Consider the following 18,360-nt stretch of genomic DNA (forward strand, 5'->3'; position numbering starts at 1 on the left):
ACCAGTTATGGTAAGCCTAAATCTTACATACATTTATCTACAAATTACAAATCAAATTTAATTACTAACACATCGACAGTCACAATCATTGAAACCATACCTTACAGCTGTGAGACACTCTTTGAATGCAGCACTCTGCTTACAGGACTTTCCATCACAGGTTGTGGAAAGACACAATTATCCTGAAATTGAAAGTAAAAAAACAGCAGAGGTGCTTTTGAACCCGATGAAGATTTCAAGAAATGAAAAGGAATACGTGCTTATTGAGCCTAGCATCAACTCAGTTAGAGTTTCAATAAAGATCAAGCAGAGTGATGAAATAGAGAATATATTGGTGGACAAATTCACGAGGTTTTTGACTAAAAGAGCCGACAACTTCTTTATTTTGAGGAGGGTTCCCGTTGATGGTTATGACATCTCGTTTTTGGTCACAAACTATCATAACGAATCAATGCTTAAGAATAAACTAGTCGACTTTGTTATTGAATTTATGGAAGATGTTGATAAAGAGATCAGTGAAATGAAATTATTCCTCAATGCAAGGGCAAGATACGTTGCTGAAGTTTACTTGAATACGTTCGACTGAAGTGTCAGATTTGCCCGAATTTACAAGCATGTTGTGCCATTCTTACTTGCTAGAAAATAATTTTAGGTTGTATCATAACAAAATATAAAAAGAAGTGAACTCGCAATTAATAATGTATCAGTATTACCCCGTATATATTAAAGTAATCCGCAAGTAAGAAGATGTAGAAACATTCTGAACCTACCTCTTGATTCAGCGCTCTTAGAAGTCGAAGTGTTTTTCACCTGCAAATGAACCTTTCCCACATTTTCGTCATAATACCATTCCAGAGTTTGATATATTCCATCATGCTTACACTTAGTTATGCCACTATCGACGCTAACCTCAAATTTTCCAGGTGGAAAATGTTTTTCAGGAAGGAAAACAACAGTAGGCTCCAAAGATGGTGCTGGTGTAAGCCTAGCTGAATCCACTTCCAAACTGTACGTATGTGCCTTAATATCGGTACTCGCATCAATTACAGAGCCATTTACAAGAACCGCATATGGTCTGATAATGGCATTTGGCACACGAACTCCCTCTAATAATCTTCCAAGAGTATTTATTGGCTCAGATACACTTGACATTAATTCCACTTCAGAGTTATTCACTTCACTATGCTTTCCAATGGAATTGGAGTTGGAGTTGATAGTTCCACCCGTAAAAGTTATGTGCTCGTTTGGTTTGTAAGTAGACTCGGAACCAGCCGTTGTAATCCATTCACTATAGCTTGAAATTCTTCCGGATGAAGAAGTTCCACTTGTTTCACCAAAAGTGAAGTCCAGATTTTTTGCAACCATATCATCCTTAGAAAACACGGAAAAGTCCTCCAAATTCCACCGATCACCCCATTTGTGACAATTTTCCGGATTATAACACCAGTAAGTAAAATTCAGTGAACTACCTTCAATTGCGAAATTTATCGCATCGGTTGCAGCCTCCTGTGAACTGTAATCTCCATCTACATATGCTTTTCTATCATCCATATCGAAAGGCATACCAGTCTCTGTCAGAATTACAGGGGCCTTCATTCCAACGTTCTCCTGGCATTCCCTTTTCATTTCCCTGAGCTGATTCCGAATAGATTTTCTGATGTTCCGTTCTCCCAATACAATTGCAAACATGGGACTAATATATTTTCCACGCATTATTCCCAAGGTATCCACATTCATAAATCTATTCCATGATTTGAACAAAAGCGTCATACCATCATAATAATGAATTGCCACTACAGTTTTGTCGTCCACATATTTCGTCTTCCTAATGTGAGGGGGGATTTGAAGTACCGGTGCTTGCATTATAAGAAATATATTCTCATCAATTGTTCGAAGTTTCCGTTTAAATTTCATCCAGAACGATAAGTATTGAATATTAATAAAGGTGCATTCATTAATGGGCTCCCCAGTTGTAGGATTCTTTGAGAAAAAATCTGGGTGATTCAACTCACCCGTTTTCGAATTCCACACTCCAAGTTGGGAGAGAAGGCAATCACCAAGCTTCCATTTTTTGTCCCTATTGAAACCATAATGAATATCCATTTCATCGTTGGATACCCATGATTTGACACCATGCGGATCAATGGTGATAGAACCGACCTTCTTTGGACCAAATGATGTCAATGAATATTTATCTACCGTTTGTTTATGTCCCATAGAAAGATTCAGAGACTGTATTACGGTTGGCGTTTCATCCAACCTTAGATTTTGGTCCTCTGAAATTTTTGACATATCCTGAAGTCCATATAAGCCTTTACTAGGCTCGTTCAGACTTTCAACACCTATCAAGCATGTTTCAAAAAGGGAAGGCGCTTTTTTCTTAATGGAAGAGAGTAAAAATGCAACAGAGTCTATAAAATGATTCTGTAAATAGTCTTGAATGTTTACACCATCAATAATTGCGTTGGGCATAAACATTTTTCCAGAGAAAAACATAGTGAACATAATTTGGCAGGCTAGTTTATCGTAATTCGTACTCCAGACCATCTTAGTAAACTTCGAGGGATCAGAGCACATGCTGTGCAATTTTGAAGCACCTGTTACTTCAAAATTCTTCGGTTCTAAACCTGCTGCATATAAGGTCCAGATTGGGGCTCCTGATCCACCACAGAACTTTGACCAAACATCTTGGTGGGGATCCAAAAATACATATAGACCACCAACTTCATCAATTATTTTTAAAAGATCTATTACATATTGAATATAATCAACATCATAAACACCCGGACCTTCATGCTCAATAGCCTCCCAGGTAAATATAAACCTAATTGTATTGTAGCCGCAAAGTTTTATCCGTGTTAAATGTTCGTATGCATCCTCCAAAGGAAATGGTCTATTCACAAACGACACAAAGTCTGCATCAGAATAGAATCCACATTCATTTGGATTCAAATATGAAGTCTGATATGGAATATCCGGTAATTTCGAACATGATGCAATATTAATTCCATGAAGGGTGACAACTCTCCCTGTACTCGGTTGTACAAAGTTACCATTGTTATCCGTAGTTAATCTCTCTGTCTTGATAAGAGAGAAGGAGTCCCTTAACAAATTCTTTTCTCTTTTAGTTTTGACATCCATCTTTAAGGAGTATACACCCTAACCGTATATTAGAGCAATTGTTCCCTTTAGAATAAGCTGCTGCTTGTGGGGGGGGGGGGGGGGGGGGGGGGAGTCTAATTCTATTTGATTCCGATCAAAACGTGTCCGGCTTTTTATTTAGAAGTGCTCAAATAATTATAAACGAGGGGAACGTAATGATAGATAATGGGGGAACGCTTTGCGAACAAAAAAAAAATGTAGGAACAAATTAATCGTCTGACATTAATAGCAGGAAAAGATAAGACGATAAAAACCTAGCTAAAGTTTCCTTACAATCAAATTTTAATTTACCCTTGGGTAATCAATCACTATAAGTAATTTGAACATAATAAAACATTTTGCACCAAGCCATTGATCAACAGGGCCCCCAAATTAACTTATTCTTGGCTAAAACAGGGCATTTGCAATGATAAATATGCATTGACAAGTTGATGTATTTACTGCTCAGAACGCTAATCATATGAAATTTCAAATAGCAAAAACTTGTAATCTAGTTTCACATAGAGTATTGCACTTATAGCGAGGTAGATTAGGATAATAAGCAATTGACATTATGTAATTAAATAGGCTTACTATTTACATCATCAAGTTGTGTGTGTGCTAGAATTCTCACGCAATATAAAATATCAGTTGGATTCACACATTTCTTATATATGGTGAAATAATTGTATGAACGATTTACAAATTCTGCTTTTCGATGGTGATAGACAACCAAACGCTAGCCTTCCGTTAAATCCTTCCTCCACAGAAAAATCCTAGAGCCGTTAATAAAAAGTATGGTTGTCGCGACTAACGCCGGATGGCCGAATTTCGTCTTCTTATCATTAACTGGCCAAGCTGTCCTATTAACATAGCTTTTCCATTTACTTTGTAGAGTATAGGTAAACACATGTGAAATGCGTTTGAGAGTACATAGAAATGCGCATAAAACTTTCGAGTAAATTATTTTTGCTCTATTTGTGCTTTGCATTATTCTCATTAAGATCCAATGCCTGCACATTTAATTTGGTTGAAGCTGCTGATAACATTGCAGGTACCAACTTGAATTCAACGGACAATAATGGTTCTCAGAAGTGCTTGGAAATATTTTCAATACCATCAAAAGAACAGTGTGAGTTTGCTGAGAGATACTGTGGAGAGTACAAGCTTGGAACGATCAACTATTTCAAAATTTACTATTGTGGATCAACCAGTGAGGTAACCCGTAAGGTTGTCTTCTTTCCTTTTACATTGCTCATTCTAGCATTTTTATTCTTGGCATTAGGCATTGTTGCTGGGGAATACCTATGTCCAAATTTGAGTGCAATTTCAAATTTCTTGCAGATTCCTGATAATATTTCTGGAATGACTCTTTTGGCTTTTGGTAATGATTCTCCAGACATAATGAGTACATACAGCTCGTTCAGTACGGGCAATGCATCCTTGGCAATCGGAGAATTGATAGGTGCTGCTTTCTTTGTTACCTGCTTTGTAGTGGGTACAGTGTCCATTATTCACCCTTTCTCATTATTACCCAAAGAACAGACAGCTACAGAACTTCCAAGCCAGGATAATACGTCCGATGTTTCCTGGTACAGAATCAGAAATTCAAAACTTGTTTTCTTGCGAGATGTGTGCTTTTTCGTTTTGTCACTTCTCCTTATAATGGTATTTCTTCTTAAGGGAAGATTTACAAAGTCAACGCTCATACTTTTAACAGGGCTCTACATTTTTTACACTGCGATGATTGTGTCTTGGCAGCATATATATGACAAAACTAGAAAGAACTTAGAAGCCACAGCTCGGGCTCGTAGTTTATACGATGACGAACGACCTTTGCGGTTTGCTAACGATAATCTTGAGTTTGAGAACGAGTATACATTCAATCCGGCAGTTTTAAGCAATTTTGAATTTGGCTCTGTGTTAAGTGGTTTGACTAAGAGCAGATCAATACAAATATCTCCAGAGAGTATTCTTCATTATTCAGACAATGATGATGCTACACAATATGAAACGAGGCTTCAGAACTTGGATGGAGAAGAGATATATTCGGAAACAGAAGGTCAGTTACGTGTACACGGGGAAGAGGATTCACTTAGAGAAGAGACTCGAAATATTGATGGTAGCAATGGCTTAACCCATTTGATCACTTTAATATTTAAAATAGTAAGTGCTCCAATTAAAGGCATTCTGTGTATTACCGTGCCCAAAGTTACTACCGATTTTTATCATACCGAGCACAAATTTAGGTTCAATGAATTAGCAAGTTTATTAAGCTCCGCGTTACTTTCAGGTACCATCATACAATATGCACTTTTTAAGCAGAATTCATTGAGGAGTAGTATTTTACAGTTTGGACTATCATTATTGCTTATGGCATGCACATATTATAATATGATTATATCTGGGCACCAGATGGATTTGTTGAAAATGTTTCTTTCGGCAGTCGGATTTATGGCATCAATTTCATGGATATCTTTTATAGCTGAGGAACTCATCAATAATTTGAAGTTTATATCAGTTCTTACGAAATTATCCGAGGCCATATTGGGTTTAACAGTGTTTGCTATTGGAAACTCTGTTGGCGATTTAATAAGCGATATAGTTGTTGCCAGATTGGGCTATCCGTTGATGGCATTGGCGGCATGCTTGGGCGGGCCATTAATGAACATGCTTTTAAGTATTGGTGTCAATGGTTTGATAGTCGGTGGAAGAGTGAGCATTAACACCAGTTTCAGTCTCTATTCCAGTTGTGTATTTATCATGATTAACCTCATATTTATGTTGGTGTATGTGCCGAGAAATGATTGGAAGTTTGACCGTCTAAGTGGGACCATAATGATATCTGTTTGGTGCTTTGGTACGTTGGTGAACGTTTTAATAGAGCTTTTCAATTGATTATGAATGTTCAAATAATGTTTTTGGTTCAAGGCGGGATTTCCATACAGTGCCTATATTAGGAAAGACACGGGAGATTCGCGTACGCGTGAATTGCGGAAGGCTGAATGAGGCATTAAAAAAAAAATAAATAAATAAAATAAGAGGGTGTAAATTTTAAAAAATAGGTCAATAAATAAAATGAATAGATGGTACTAGAATGAGAGGGGAGAAATAAACATGCGAATTATCTTAAGTACTACTTTACTTTATGGAGTGTTCACTTTGACCTTAAGGTTATTTTACAACCGGACATAACTGGCATATGTTAATGAAGTATAGATCCCGTCGAAAGAAACAACCAGTTGCTAATGATGGAATGGGATGTGGAGCAGGTTTGCATCCCACTATAAAAAGACGGCGTGTACTAGCAGATACCACCAACATTCTGGTAAGACCATTCAGTGTCCCTTTCAAAAATAGAAACATAAAGACGAGAGTTTGTAATGGAAGGGAGGAAATCAGAAAAGCCCGACTGAAGGGCCCAAAGTCTTACGCTGAGGATGGAGGTGAACAAATTATTAATGTTGATGATGCTTATAATGCCTTGGAAGGAAGAAGTGTGGAGAAAAAGAAGCATGCACTTCTACCAAGAAATTTCAGTGGTTCCATGGAAATGACACACCAGAAGCTAACATCAAGATTCTTCATACCATTCAAGGCTGATAAGGATGGAGAAATACGATACAGATACAATCGGCCACCGCCACCGTTAGGAAACAGGAAAAAGGTGTATTTTCCACCAAAGCCACTTCACGATCCAATGGGCCAGTATGCCATCGTGCTGTACGACCCCACAGTAGATATTATTCCAGAGGAAAAGGAGGAAGAAGGCAATGGTGAAGATTCAAACCAACTTAATGAGCAGAATGCCTCAAAATCACCTACACCAGAAACCAGCGATTCAGATAACATTATCAATGAGATAGCTAGATCGTATAGAAGAAAATGGAGACAGCCGAACAGGTCATTGAACGATCTGCTAGATATAAATCCAGATGAGGACCCATCTAGCAAGTTTCCGAATGTTCCAGTGGTTATTGATCCAAAATTGGCGAAAGTGCTCAGACCTCATCAAATATCAGGTGTCAAGTTTCTTTACAAATGTACGTCTGGTATGGTGGATTCAAAGGCAAAGGGGTGTATTATGGCTGATGAAATGGGCCTTGGTAAAACTTTACAATGCTTGACGCTCATGTGGACTTTGATGAAGCAAGGTCCACGTGGGAGGAAAACTATCAACAAGTGTATTATCGTCTGCCCATCCTCTTTGGTGAGAAACTGGGCTAATGAGATCGATAAGTGGCTCGGAAAGGGAAGTCTCAAGTATCTGGCAATGGATGGTAGATCAACTAAGGGAATAACCGTAGGTGATGCTCTTACAAGGTGGGCAAATGCCAAGGGAAGTTCAATTGTCACACCAGTTCTCATTATAAGTTATGAGACACTTAGGAGAAACATTATGCATTTAGATTGCGAAGTGGGCTTGATCTTAGCGGATGAGGGCCATAGATTAAAGAACGGAGACTCGCTTACATTTAACGCGTTAAATTCACTTAATTGTACAAGAAGAGTGATTCTTTCTGGTACGCCAATACAAAATGATCTTTCAGAATACTTCTCTTTGCTTACATTTGCAAATCCGGGCTTACTAGGCTCACGGGCTGAGTTCCGTAAGGACTATGAATTGGATATATTAAGAGGAAGAGATTCACTCGCTACAGATAAAGAACGTGAAAAGGGTGATCAGAAGTTGAGAGATTTGACCGACGTTGTTTCGAGATTTATCATACGGAGAACTAATGACATTCTTTCAAAATACTTGCCGGTCAAATATGAATATGTGATCTTTTGCGAACTATCGGACCTACAGAAAAAGTTATACAAATATTTCCTTACATCACCTGAGATTAAAAGATTGATGAGAGGGCAGCATTCACAGCCCTTAAAAGCAATTGGAATGCTTAAAAAGCTTTGTAATCATCCGAACTTGTTGACTCTTCCGAGTGATATAAAAGGATCCGAAAAGATCCTTCCTGAGGATTATGTGGATCCTCATGGATACAGTCGGGTTCACGAAATACAGACTTGGTACAGTGGTAAATTTTCTATGCTAGAGCGGTTCTTATTTAAAATTGATCGGGAAACAGATGATAAGATAGTCGTTATTTCTAATTACACACAAACTTTGGATTTAGTGGAAAAGCTCTGCCGTCAAAACCGGTTTGGCTGTTTGCGGTTAGATGGAACAATGAACATCAACAAGAGGCAGAAGCTTGTGGATCGATTCAATGATCCGGAAGGTAAACAATTTGTATTTCTTTTGAGTTCAAAAGCAGGTGGTTGTGGAATTAATCTTATCGGTGCCAATCGTTTAGTATTGATGGATCCGGATTGGAACCCTGCCTCAGATCAGCAAGCTTTAGCCAGAATATGGAGGGATGGCCAGCAAAAGCATTGCTTCATATATAGATTCATATCAACGGGTACAATTGAAGAAAAAATATACCAACGTCAATCGGCAAAAATGCAACTTTCATCGTGTGTTGTGGATTCAAATGAAGACGTCGAAAGACTTTTCTCTAGTGAAAACTTGAGACAGCTTTTCCAGTATAATATGGGCACGGTGTGTGAAACACACGAAACTTTCAAATGCAAACGGTGTGACGCTAAGACTAAAAAGCAAAGAATAAAACCTAAAATGATGCTTTACGGTGATGCTACCACATGGAACCATATCTGTCATGATGATCTGGAAAAGAATGAGGACTTTCTCATTCAAAATGAATCACAGTTTGATACCATAAGTTATGCTTTCCAATATATATCTCACTGAGACCAGCCTCTGGACCAATATATAGAATGAAAAAAAAGATAAAATAACACAATTCTTGTAGCTATTTGTTAATCCAGGATGTAATCCAGTATCTCCTTTCATGATTTTCAGACTGGTCATCTACCCATAGAATTCCATTTGACACCAAGTCTTCTAAATTTGATTTGCATCTATATGATCTCCACTTAAAGTTATCCCTAAGTATAGCAACTGTAACATATCCTATAATATCAGCTGCGGACAGAATAAGGCCCTGATCAGCGTTGATTTCTTCTGTTGTTGATTTTATGTAATTCTTGTTTCCAATAGTAATCAACTGAAGTTCGTCACCTAAAGCCTTCAAATTGTCTAATGATGTTAACACATCCTGCTCCGTTATTTTCACCTCCGGATCCTCTGTAAACCAGGATTCACAGTTGATTAAATCCAAAAGATCATCAACCAATAGCATACCTCCATTAAGGCTTTTTGTGAGCCGGCATATATCAATTATTCGTAATGCTAATTGATTATATTTTTCCTGCCGGTCCGCTTTGCTTCCTATTCCAAGCGAGGATATAACCAACGGATCTATGCCAAAGCTCCTGCAAATCTCACTGAATTTAGACCAAAGATCTGGATTCGAGCGTAATTCTTCCGCATGCTGTTTTCTGAATGTTATGAGTGCATTCTGAAACACCTGAAGCTGTGTTTTTATCTGTTCTCTTTGCTCTTCCACAAGTTTTCGGCCTAACGTCTGATATTGTTGTTTCTTGTGAGCAGACGACTCAAATGAAGCCAGGCCTCGTCCCACCGGCATAATTATTACGTTAAAAGATTTTTGCCTAAGGTTTTGTTTCAGACAAAGAGAGAACTGAAGTGGCTCGTATCGAATTGTACTAATCGAAAAATATTGCAACGTAGATGACTATATATATAATTTTTGTGTATCATTTATTTATCCATCAGTTTCTGCAAAATTGAGGACTAGAATACTTGTGGCTTATTTCTATCCCTTCATCTCAATAGGACGTCTTATCATAAAATCTGAGAAAGGACGGAATAATACACTTATTACAGTACTTGAGTTAGATTTCCGTAGATACGATATTATACAAGTACAAATATGTACATATTTTCATGAACATTTCCGTCGTTCGCAATAAAGCTTCAAAAGAGCATTTCCACTGTTTCTACATGTGATGTGCATTTACTATCGTACCTATTTATTATGCAGCCAATTTATGAAGTTGTTGATCTCAAAATGTATGTAGTGCATGAAGAAGTCCAAGAATGCGTAATCAATACGAACAAAGATGCATACATATGTAAGGATGTATCGCGCACATGAATTAATTTGAATTGTTTTTCTCCTTCTACGATCTCTCTCTTTTTTTGTGTGCCTACGTGAACATGCTGTTTTTCTTTCACCAATACTTTGCCTCTGAGATCTAAATAAATCAATATTTTAAATTTGAAATCATTCTACCCTGATCTCTTCTTTTCATACAGGAAGCCAGAGAATTCCAAAAAAATACACCAAGATGACCCAGGAGAAGCCGGCACAGAGTGCAACTACAAAGACAGTAAAGGGCAAAACAGTTGATGTTACACCTCCAGTTAACGCTCTTGAAAACTTAAAAGAGTTTTACTCTTTGATTGAAAAGTCAGCGGAGACTTTTGATCCTCGTTATGTTCTGAAAGTTTTCAGAGAGTTAACGCCAATTAGAAAGCAAATTGACTTGGAAACATTAGTGTCGTTTATTAATTTCACATATCCATATACCTCTGAGCATAGAAAGTATCTTTTAGAAACTCTTTCATATGATTCATCGGCAGATGTGGAGACTGATGGTGATGATTCACAACTAAAAAGTGCGCCAATTGCCGAGATCGATGTTTTCTGTCATCTTTTGGTTCAAATATTCTTGTTAGATGGCAAAAAATATGACCAACTATACAGCTTCGGAAATATTTGCATAAAGTTGATGAAATTGTATGATAGAAGGACTCTCGATTACATTCAGGCCAAGGTTTGGTTTTACATCTTCCGCTCATGCGAGGTGACGAGAAATTTGGTCCTAGTTAGAGCTGAGCTTATGAAGGCATTAAGAACTGCAACTTTAAGGCACGATACTGAAACAAGAGCTTCTACAATATCCCTTCTATTGAGAGACTATCTCTTGGTGAATGACATAAATCAGGCTTACAATCTTGTTGAGAAGACTGAATTTCCAGAGAATGCTTCCAACAGTGTTGTTGCTAGATATTTCTATTATCTCGCACGTATCCAGGCGATCCAGTTGGATTACTCGTCAGCTAATGAGTGTGCGATTGCAGCAATAAGAAAATGTCCCCAGACAAAGAAGGCACGTGGATTTTTGCAAGCTGTGACTAAATTGCACATTTTGATCCAGCTTTTGACAGGTGAGATTCCAGATTTGTCTACATTTAGAGACCCTCTTTTAGAGAAGTCACTCTCTCCATATTTAGCAGTGACGGGTGCAGTGAGATTGGGAGATATTAAATTGTTCAGTAATGTTTTACAGAAATATGGTGACCATTTAAGACATGATGGTAACTACAATTTGGTTCTCCGTTTAAGACAGAATGTGATTAAGACCGGAATAAGAATAATATCGTTGGCATACAAGCGCATTTCGCTTAAGGATATCTGTATCAAGCTTCATTTGGACAGTGAGATCAGTGCGGAGTATATTGTGGCTAAGGCCATCAAGGATGGAGTTATTGATGCTTCAATAAACCACAAGGCTGGATATATGCAGTCTAAGGAATTATTGGACGTTCATGCCACACGTGAGCCTCAAAGTGAGTTTGACCGCAGAATTAAATTCTGTATGTCTTTGCATGATGATAGTGTCAAAGCTATGAGGTACCCTGCAAAGGTTAATGATGATGACGAGAAAATTGACCCGGAGGCAAGGGAAAGAGAGCAGGAGTTAATCCAATACTTACAGGATGCTGATGGCTTCTGATCTTGTTATTACCTAGTATTAGTATATGTTTCATAATAAAATAAGGTATATTGTTATGCCTAACAGAATGTTAGAGAGTGGTAGAATGTTGATTGTAGCGTTCATAAGATATTATTGGGAAGAAATAAAAATGTAAAAAAAAATGATGAGATAAAAATAAGGTAGAAAATAAGAATGAATTAAAATGAATGTGAGCGCTCGATTCAGGTAGATACGAGAAACTGTCATACGTAATTGTATAGTTCCTATATCTGTTTGAATTGTTTATATACGAGTATTGAATACATGCACATACAAGAGCTAATTCTGCAGGTGATTAAGCAGTCATGACTTTAAATAGAGCATTTTTCAGAGCCATCAGATCAGGAAGAAAAGCGTGCAGCAACTTGTACGATTTATCGTTGATAACATGTCAAAAGAACCGGATTTGTGCAAGCAGATCTATTTTAAACACATCGTTTAGTACATTTAGATTTCTACAAGATGAGATAACGGATGACGGAATTTTGAAAAAGCCAAAGGTACAAATGCCGAAATTGTCTGCGGAAGAGTATGCAAAACTGAGAGAGCAGTATTTTGCAAAGAGGAACCACTATAGAAGAAGAACAACGAGTAACTACATGATTTCTATTGCACTTATATTTTTATCGATATCCTTTGCATCCGTTCCTGTTTACAGAGCCATTTGTAAACGTACTGGATGGAATGGAACTCCTATTACGGATAGTTCAAAATTTACATCTGATAAAATGATTCCAGTTGATACGGACCGGAGGATAAGAATACAGTTCACAGCCGAAACTTCTAGACAACTTCCATGGAAGTTTGTTCCTCAACAGAGGGAGGTCTATGTTGCACCGGGGGAAACTGCACTTGCATTCTATAAGGCAAAAAATAAGACTGATCATGATATAACAGGAATGGCCACATATTCAGTTGCGCCGGATAACGTTGCACCATATTTCAACAAAATTCAGTGTTTCTGCTTTGAAGAGCAGCGTTTGGGTGCGCATGAAGAAGTTGACATGCCTCTATTCTTTTTTATCGATCCAGAATTTGCAACTGACCCGGCAATGCGGAATATCGAGGACGTTGTTCTTCATTACACGTTTTTTAAGGCTACGCATTCCGATGACAACAATATATTACTTACCGATGCGAAGGATAAGATGGGAAAGGCCAACAAAGAGGCAACTAAGGCAGCAAAAGAAACTAGTGTTTAAAATCTTCACCGATGTTGTGCATATATCTTTACTAACTCTAAAGCATACGGGATTTTATTTATATACAGATTTTCGATTCTGTCTCATTTATCATTTTTCACATTATATATTTCAATGTACATAGTTCCAAATAACAAAATTACTTGTGGAAAACTCCTAACTATTTGTTAACACTTATTAGCCGGCACCGCTAACCCTCATAGCTTACTCTTCAAGCTAGAAGGACCGGAAATCATAATTTTAATAGCCTTATGTTGAGTGAAGAACTCGTATGCTTCAGCGGCATGTTCAAAGCTGAACCGATGCGTTATCAATGGCTTCACATTTATTTTCTTGGTTGCAATTAAGCCGACAGCTGTTTTATAGTCGTTAACACCGTATCTGAAGCTACCACGGACATTAATTTCGTTTTCGGATATTCTTGCAATTGGGAACTTGTCCAATGTGGTCTTGCCATTTCCAACCTGAACATATCTTCCACCTTTACAGATCACTTGTAAAGCTGTTCTGATGCAGACTGGAGCACCTGTAGCATCAATTGCAACTGTTGGAGACTCACCATCCCATTTCTGGTTAATGTACTTTGCCAAATCTTCGGTGGACTTGTTATCTGAATTGTAATAGTCAGTTACAAATCCATTCTTCACTGCAAACTCAAGCCGGGGCTGAACTCGGTCGACAATTATTACTTTCATTGCACCAAACGCTCTACCAACACCGGCAATAAACAATCCCACTGGACCAGCTCCCATAACAAGGAGTCTGTCACCACAATGAACTTCAGCCCTTCTGTTTGCATGCACTGCAACCGAAAGGGGCTCAACAAGAGCACCCTCCTCAAAACTAACTGTGTCAGGAAGTTTGACACAGAAATCTTCAGGCAAGACATAGTAACGACAAAGAGTCCCATCGTATGGTGGAGTTGCTGCAAACGCCATATACGGACAAAGGTGTAGTGTCCGGACTTGTATTCATATGAATATCTGGAAGGAACACCTGGCTCACATGCCACCCTGTCGCCCACCTTTAGTGATTTAACTGCGGATCCAACCTCAGTAATAACTCCACTAGATTCGTGACCCAAAACCATTGGCTTTTCCATCTTAAATGAGCCACAGACACCCGTGGCATAGTATGCAAAGTCAGAGCCGCATATTCCGGTTTTCTTGATAGCAATTTTAACATAATGAGGGTCTTTGAGGTGGGGGACTGGCCTGTTCTCAAAGACTATGTCTTTTGTACCTCTTAAAACAACAGATGGATTATTCTGCATTGGAAATTGGTGTTCGTCAAGGGATCACTATTTAATTTTAATATATATGTTCTGAATAAGAAATCAAAGAACAAGTGTAAGGTAAAAAAAAGGTTTACGTTTGAATATTTATGGACAATGTTCTCGTTTATTGGAAACAGGAGAAAGTGGCATCTTTAAGTATCCGTAAATTTTGGTCAGTTTTTTTTAACGGTTCTTAGGAACGGATTTCCTTTTTACTCTCTTCGGGAAATGTGCACAAACATCGACCTTTTTTCCAAAAGCAGAGGTCTGATGTTTGGATATTTGCAACAATTATTGCTATAATACTTCTTACCCACACATTAGCGTTAGCAATATTTGTATTTCTTTGTTGTTTATTATATTATTATGACTACTTGGCTGGCATGATGTGAGATCAGTAGTCTAAAAATATATTAACAAAAAACCCTGGCTGACCCTGAAAATTATTTCCACCCATCTTCCCCACACATCGATTTATGTTTCCCCACAAAAAAATACACTGTCCCAGCCAGATCGCTTCGCGGAAAAAGCTGACGCGTATTTCCGCGATGTTAGAATTTGCTAATAACTCTGATGCATTATCATATACGACCATCTAGTAAAATTAATTGATCATGTACATTGTTATATTCTTTTCTTTTCCTCTTTTTTGTTTTTCATACTTCACAAAGCGTAATTATAGGGCACAACCTAAGAGAACTTCTGAATCAGCGATCTGTCATAATGTGAAACTAAATGAAATTTGTGAGTTCAAGAGCATTGTTTTGCAATAGTTCAATATATGAAAGTGGTTACATCCACCACTAATAAGAAGAAATCACATGCATATACAATGTTGACGCTACTAATACAGCATATAACAGAATGTTCTATTGATAAACTACAGAGTTATGTCGACGTACTGCGTGAATAACAAGTACTAATAGCATTCATCTCTAGTTTGAGTTCTTGATTTCAGGAGTCTTGTCCTTGTAGTACATTTCCCTGAAGAAGTCCATGGTTGAGTTGTAAACAACAAGCATGATACCACCTCCAGGTCCGAGACGAAGAACCTTTGGCATGAATCCCTTATACAAGGCTCTGAAACCTTCCTCCTTAGCAACAGTGACCAATGATGAAATAGCCCAATTATACTTTGGAGCAACCCCTGGTTTCCTTGGACTACTTTGAATACGGGACTTGATCACATCAAGAGGAGTGTTAAGCATTGTACCAACGGTTCCTCCGATGAAACCACCAATCAAATCATTTCTAGTTTGCTCGCTTTTGTTCATTGGTGTTGGGAGCAACGATTTCACCTGGAAAATGACACCGAAATAACCTGCATTCCAGATACTCTGCCTCCAGATGGTTGACTCTAAACCATTGTACAACGATTTAATACCTTCGCCCTTAATTGTGCTGCTGAGAGTGTCCCAAGCACCTTTATACTTTGAGTTTTTGTCCTGCATTCTGATCTTGATTAATTCAAATGGGACAACAACGAAAGCCTCTGTGGCACCTGCCGTTGCTCCTGTGAGCACGGATAATGGTTGATTCATCTTCTCCATACCGAATTGTTTACGGTAGAATTTTCCCCATTCGCCATTTGCAGCAAATTTGGTGGCCCTCTTAGGTGCCTCCATCAAAATTGGTGGAATTATACCCCTGTATAGCTTTCCAAAGCCTTCCTTCCTAATAATTTTCGAAAAGCAGTCAACGACACCTTTATATTCGGCCTGAGCCCCAGTACCGACCTGTAACTGCATTCGAGTCTTAACAACATCAAGAGGATACATGATAAGAACCTCTGATATGCCGGCCACTGCACCAGCCATAAACTGGTACACAAATGGAAGAGCTATATGACTTACATGTTAGTTCACACTTCTCTCTCGGGGAAAGTAAAATGAAAGAATTCAAAAATAAATGATGCAAAAGGATGTATACTTACGTCTTTCGTCAGCTGTCATTTTGCTTCCAATTGATTTAGAGCTTTTGTATGTTCACTAGATTTTGGAATTGGAAAATACTACGTCTACGTAAGAAGTGAAATATTGACAAACATGTTAACTGCTTGTTTTTCTCAGAGAAATTCATTCAGTTTTAATCCATTTTTTTATTTTCATTTTCATTTTTTTTTCATCTACAATTTTTCCCTTCAAAAAACATGATCACGGCGCTTATCCTTTTTCGGCGAAATTTATGCCAGATAATGCCTTGAAAATTGACCTGACTCATATATATGTCAAATCGGCTTATCATGCTTCTTTTGGATCTTTTTAACATCTTTAGTATTATTTCGTATTCGACTCCTTCCCGTGGAAATATTAGATTCAAAGTGTCTTTTTTGAAAATATTAATCAACAAATAAAATCGATTTGTCGGGAAATGAGATATTTTTGTGTTGAATGTAGCTTGAGACATTTTTGTGGTAAACGCAGCTTCACTAAATCATCCATGATGTAATAGCATGGGCAGGGGTATGCTGCTTATGTATAGCTCTCATTTATTCGCACCAGCAAAATTAACCTTTACATTTTTTCCCCCTCTTATTTATTTTTTTTTTTTTATTCCATTTTTTTCTCATCGCTCTTCTTTCTCTTCCTTACACAGGTTTATCGGATCACGGTAAATTCTACTATTCGGGAATCGGTCCTAACGTTTTGCTAAATCGTGAGGGGAAGGAAAGATGTGAAAAAAAATTTATCCTCTTCATAATAGATTTCTTTTCATTGTCATAGCGCCTTCTGTCCCGGTTCCGGTTTATCTATAAAATCGAATCGAATCCACGTTTCGTGCTTTGGATTTTCACTTTTTTTATTCTGTTTTGTTTATTATCTTTTTATCAAAAAGCATACTATATCTCTATTCTTTTTCATTTAGTACATTTGGTTCTTACCAGACTTCGAGCAAGCCACTTTTATATAACACATAGCTAGCTATTCAAATAGCACGCACATTAATTCGTATACATACTAAAGGATGTTTTCCAGACAGTTTACGAGGCAACTTATGAGACAGGGAAGAGCATCTTTCTTCCCTAGGCAGGCAACTGACATTTTCTCTACAGTTCGTTTTTACCACCCTAAGGTCATTGAGCATTACCAAAATCCTAGAAATGTGGGAACGATGGACAAAAATCTGCCTAACGTTGGAACTGGATTAGTGGGAGCACCTGCTTGCGGTGATGTGATGAGACTGCAAATAAAGGTGAATGACAATACTGGTGTTATTGAAGATGTCAAGTTTAAGACTTTTGGTTGTGGATCTGCTATTGCATCATCCTCATATGCTACGGAATTGGTCAAAGGTATGACACTAGATGAGGCTTCAAAGGTAAAGAATACCACCATTGCAAAGGAGCTTTCGCTCCCCCCTGTGAAACTTCATTGTTCCATGCTCGCAGAGGATGCTATAAAAAGTGCCATCAAAGATTACAGAACAAAGAGACACAACAGAAAGCCTACTCTTGGACCTGATGCTACAAAGTCGCAAACGAATGGGGCAAATGCACATGCTTAATCTGATTTGTGAATACTGAGATTCATGAATTGATTTTTGAATAAACTTTTCGGTCGGCAATTATTCCTTTTTGCTTTTCGTTGATTGCTCTTTCATACCAAACGTACTAATAAAATAGGGGAAGCTCTTTTCTAGTTTTTTTTATCACGAGGTTTGATTATATTGGCTTCTAATTGAAGCATTAGACCTGCCACTGAGTTTCATATATACACGCTAATACTACATCTTGCAAGTTCGTCAAATCTATAGTCGATAATATTATTCTACATATTCTTAAGGTCTGTCCGATATATCCGTTTCTTTTTTTTTTGCCGTAGCGGAGACTATTTTTTATTTATTTTTTTTCCGCTTTCCCCGAATCTCGGTTTTATTTTGGATTGAATATTATTCCCCTCAATTATTAAGCTCAGGTCATGGTCTGGAATTCTTGGGCGGTTTCGGTTTCTTAATGCAAGTGCAATTACCTAA

The 18,360-nt window shown here is 37.8% G+C and overlaps 10 protein-coding genes across 10 annotated transcripts; 6 read left to right on the forward strand and 4 right to left on the reverse strand.

Moving 5' to 3' along the window:
* Positions 1–7: 7 nt before the first annotated feature.
* Positions 8–586, forward strand: ARC19 (Arp complex subunit; the record flags this gene model as incomplete). Its single annotated transcript, XM_041280691.1, has 2 exons — positions 8–10; positions 80–586. 2 exons carry the CDS (start codon positions 8–10, stop codon positions 584–586), a joined length of 510 nt encoding a protein of 169 aa, XP_041138482.1.
* Positions 587–723: 137 nt separating this feature from the next.
* On the reverse strand, positions 724–3,141 carry BRETT_002154 (uncharacterized protein; the record flags this gene model as incomplete). Its single annotated transcript, XM_041280692.1, has 1 exon — positions 724–3,141. The coding sequence occupies one exon, from the start codon at positions 3,139–3,141 to the stop codon at positions 724–726; it is 2,418 nt and encodes an 805-aa protein (XP_041138483.1).
* Positions 3,142–4,080: 939 nt separating this feature from the next.
* On the forward strand, positions 4,081–6,039 carry BRETT_002155 (uncharacterized protein; the record flags this gene model as incomplete). Its single annotated transcript, XM_041280693.1, has 1 exon — positions 4,081–6,039. One exon carries the CDS (start codon positions 4,081–4,083, stop codon positions 6,037–6,039), a length of 1,959 nt encoding a protein of 652 aa, XP_041138484.1.
* A 304-nt stretch (positions 6,040–6,343) lies between these two features.
* On the forward strand, positions 6,344–8,914 carry BRETT_002156 (uncharacterized protein; the record flags this gene model as incomplete). The annotated part of the gene is made up of 1 exon (XM_041280694.1): positions 6,344–8,914. The coding sequence occupies one exon, from the start codon at positions 6,344–6,346 to the stop codon at positions 8,912–8,914; it is 2,571 nt and encodes an 856-aa protein (XP_041138485.1).
* A 61-nt stretch (positions 8,915–8,975) lies between these two features.
* BRETT_002157 (uncharacterized protein) lies at positions 8,976–9,713 on the reverse strand (the record flags this gene model as incomplete). The annotated part of the gene is made up of 1 exon (XM_041280695.1): positions 8,976–9,713. One exon carries the CDS (start codon positions 9,711–9,713, stop codon positions 8,976–8,978), a length of 738 nt encoding a protein of 245 aa, XP_041138486.1.
* A 724-nt stretch (positions 9,714–10,437) lies between these two features.
* BRETT_002158 (uncharacterized protein) lies at positions 10,438–11,889 on the forward strand (the record flags this gene model as incomplete). Its single annotated transcript, XM_041280696.1, has 1 exon — positions 10,438–11,889. The coding sequence occupies one exon, from the start codon at positions 10,438–10,440 to the stop codon at positions 11,887–11,889; it is 1,452 nt and encodes a 483-aa protein (XP_041138487.1).
* Positions 11,890–12,215: 326 nt separating this feature from the next.
* BRETT_002159 (uncharacterized protein) lies at positions 12,216–13,112 on the forward strand (the record flags this gene model as incomplete). Its single annotated transcript, XM_041280697.1, has 1 exon — positions 12,216–13,112. The coding sequence occupies one exon, from the start codon at positions 12,216–12,218 to the stop codon at positions 13,110–13,112; it is 897 nt and encodes a 298-aa protein (XP_041138488.1).
* A 197-nt stretch (positions 13,113–13,309) lies between these two features.
* Positions 13,310–14,385, reverse strand: BRETT_002160 (uncharacterized protein; the record flags this gene model as incomplete). The annotated part of the gene is given in 2 exon segments (XM_041280698.1): positions 13,310–14,037; positions 14,055–14,385. 2 exon segments carry the CDS (start codon positions 14,383–14,385, stop codon positions 13,310–13,312), a joined length of 1,059 nt encoding a protein of 352 aa, XP_041138489.1.
* Positions 14,386–15,323: 938 nt separating this feature from the next.
* BRETT_002161 (uncharacterized protein) lies at positions 15,324–16,340 on the reverse strand (the record flags this gene model as incomplete). The annotated part of the gene is made up of 2 exons (XM_041280699.1): positions 15,324–16,236; positions 16,318–16,340. 2 exons carry the CDS (start codon positions 16,338–16,340, stop codon positions 15,324–15,326), a joined length of 936 nt encoding a protein of 311 aa, XP_041138490.1.
* A 1,012-nt stretch (positions 16,341–17,352) lies between these two features.
* ISU1 (iron-binding protein) lies at positions 17,353–17,892 on the forward strand (the record flags this gene model as incomplete). Its single annotated transcript, XM_041280700.1, has 1 exon — positions 17,353–17,892. One exon carries the CDS (start codon positions 17,353–17,355, stop codon positions 17,890–17,892), a length of 540 nt encoding a protein of 179 aa, XP_041138491.1.
* Between the last annotated feature and the right edge of the window lie 468 nt (positions 17,893–18,360).

Source organism: Brettanomyces bruxellensis, chromosome 9 (genome assembly GCF_011074885.1).
Source record: "Brettanomyces bruxellensis chromosome 9, complete sequence".
In the NCBI taxonomy this organism is placed as follows: Eukaryota; Fungi; Ascomycota; class Pichiomycetes; order Pichiales; family Pichiaceae; genus Brettanomyces; species Brettanomyces bruxellensis.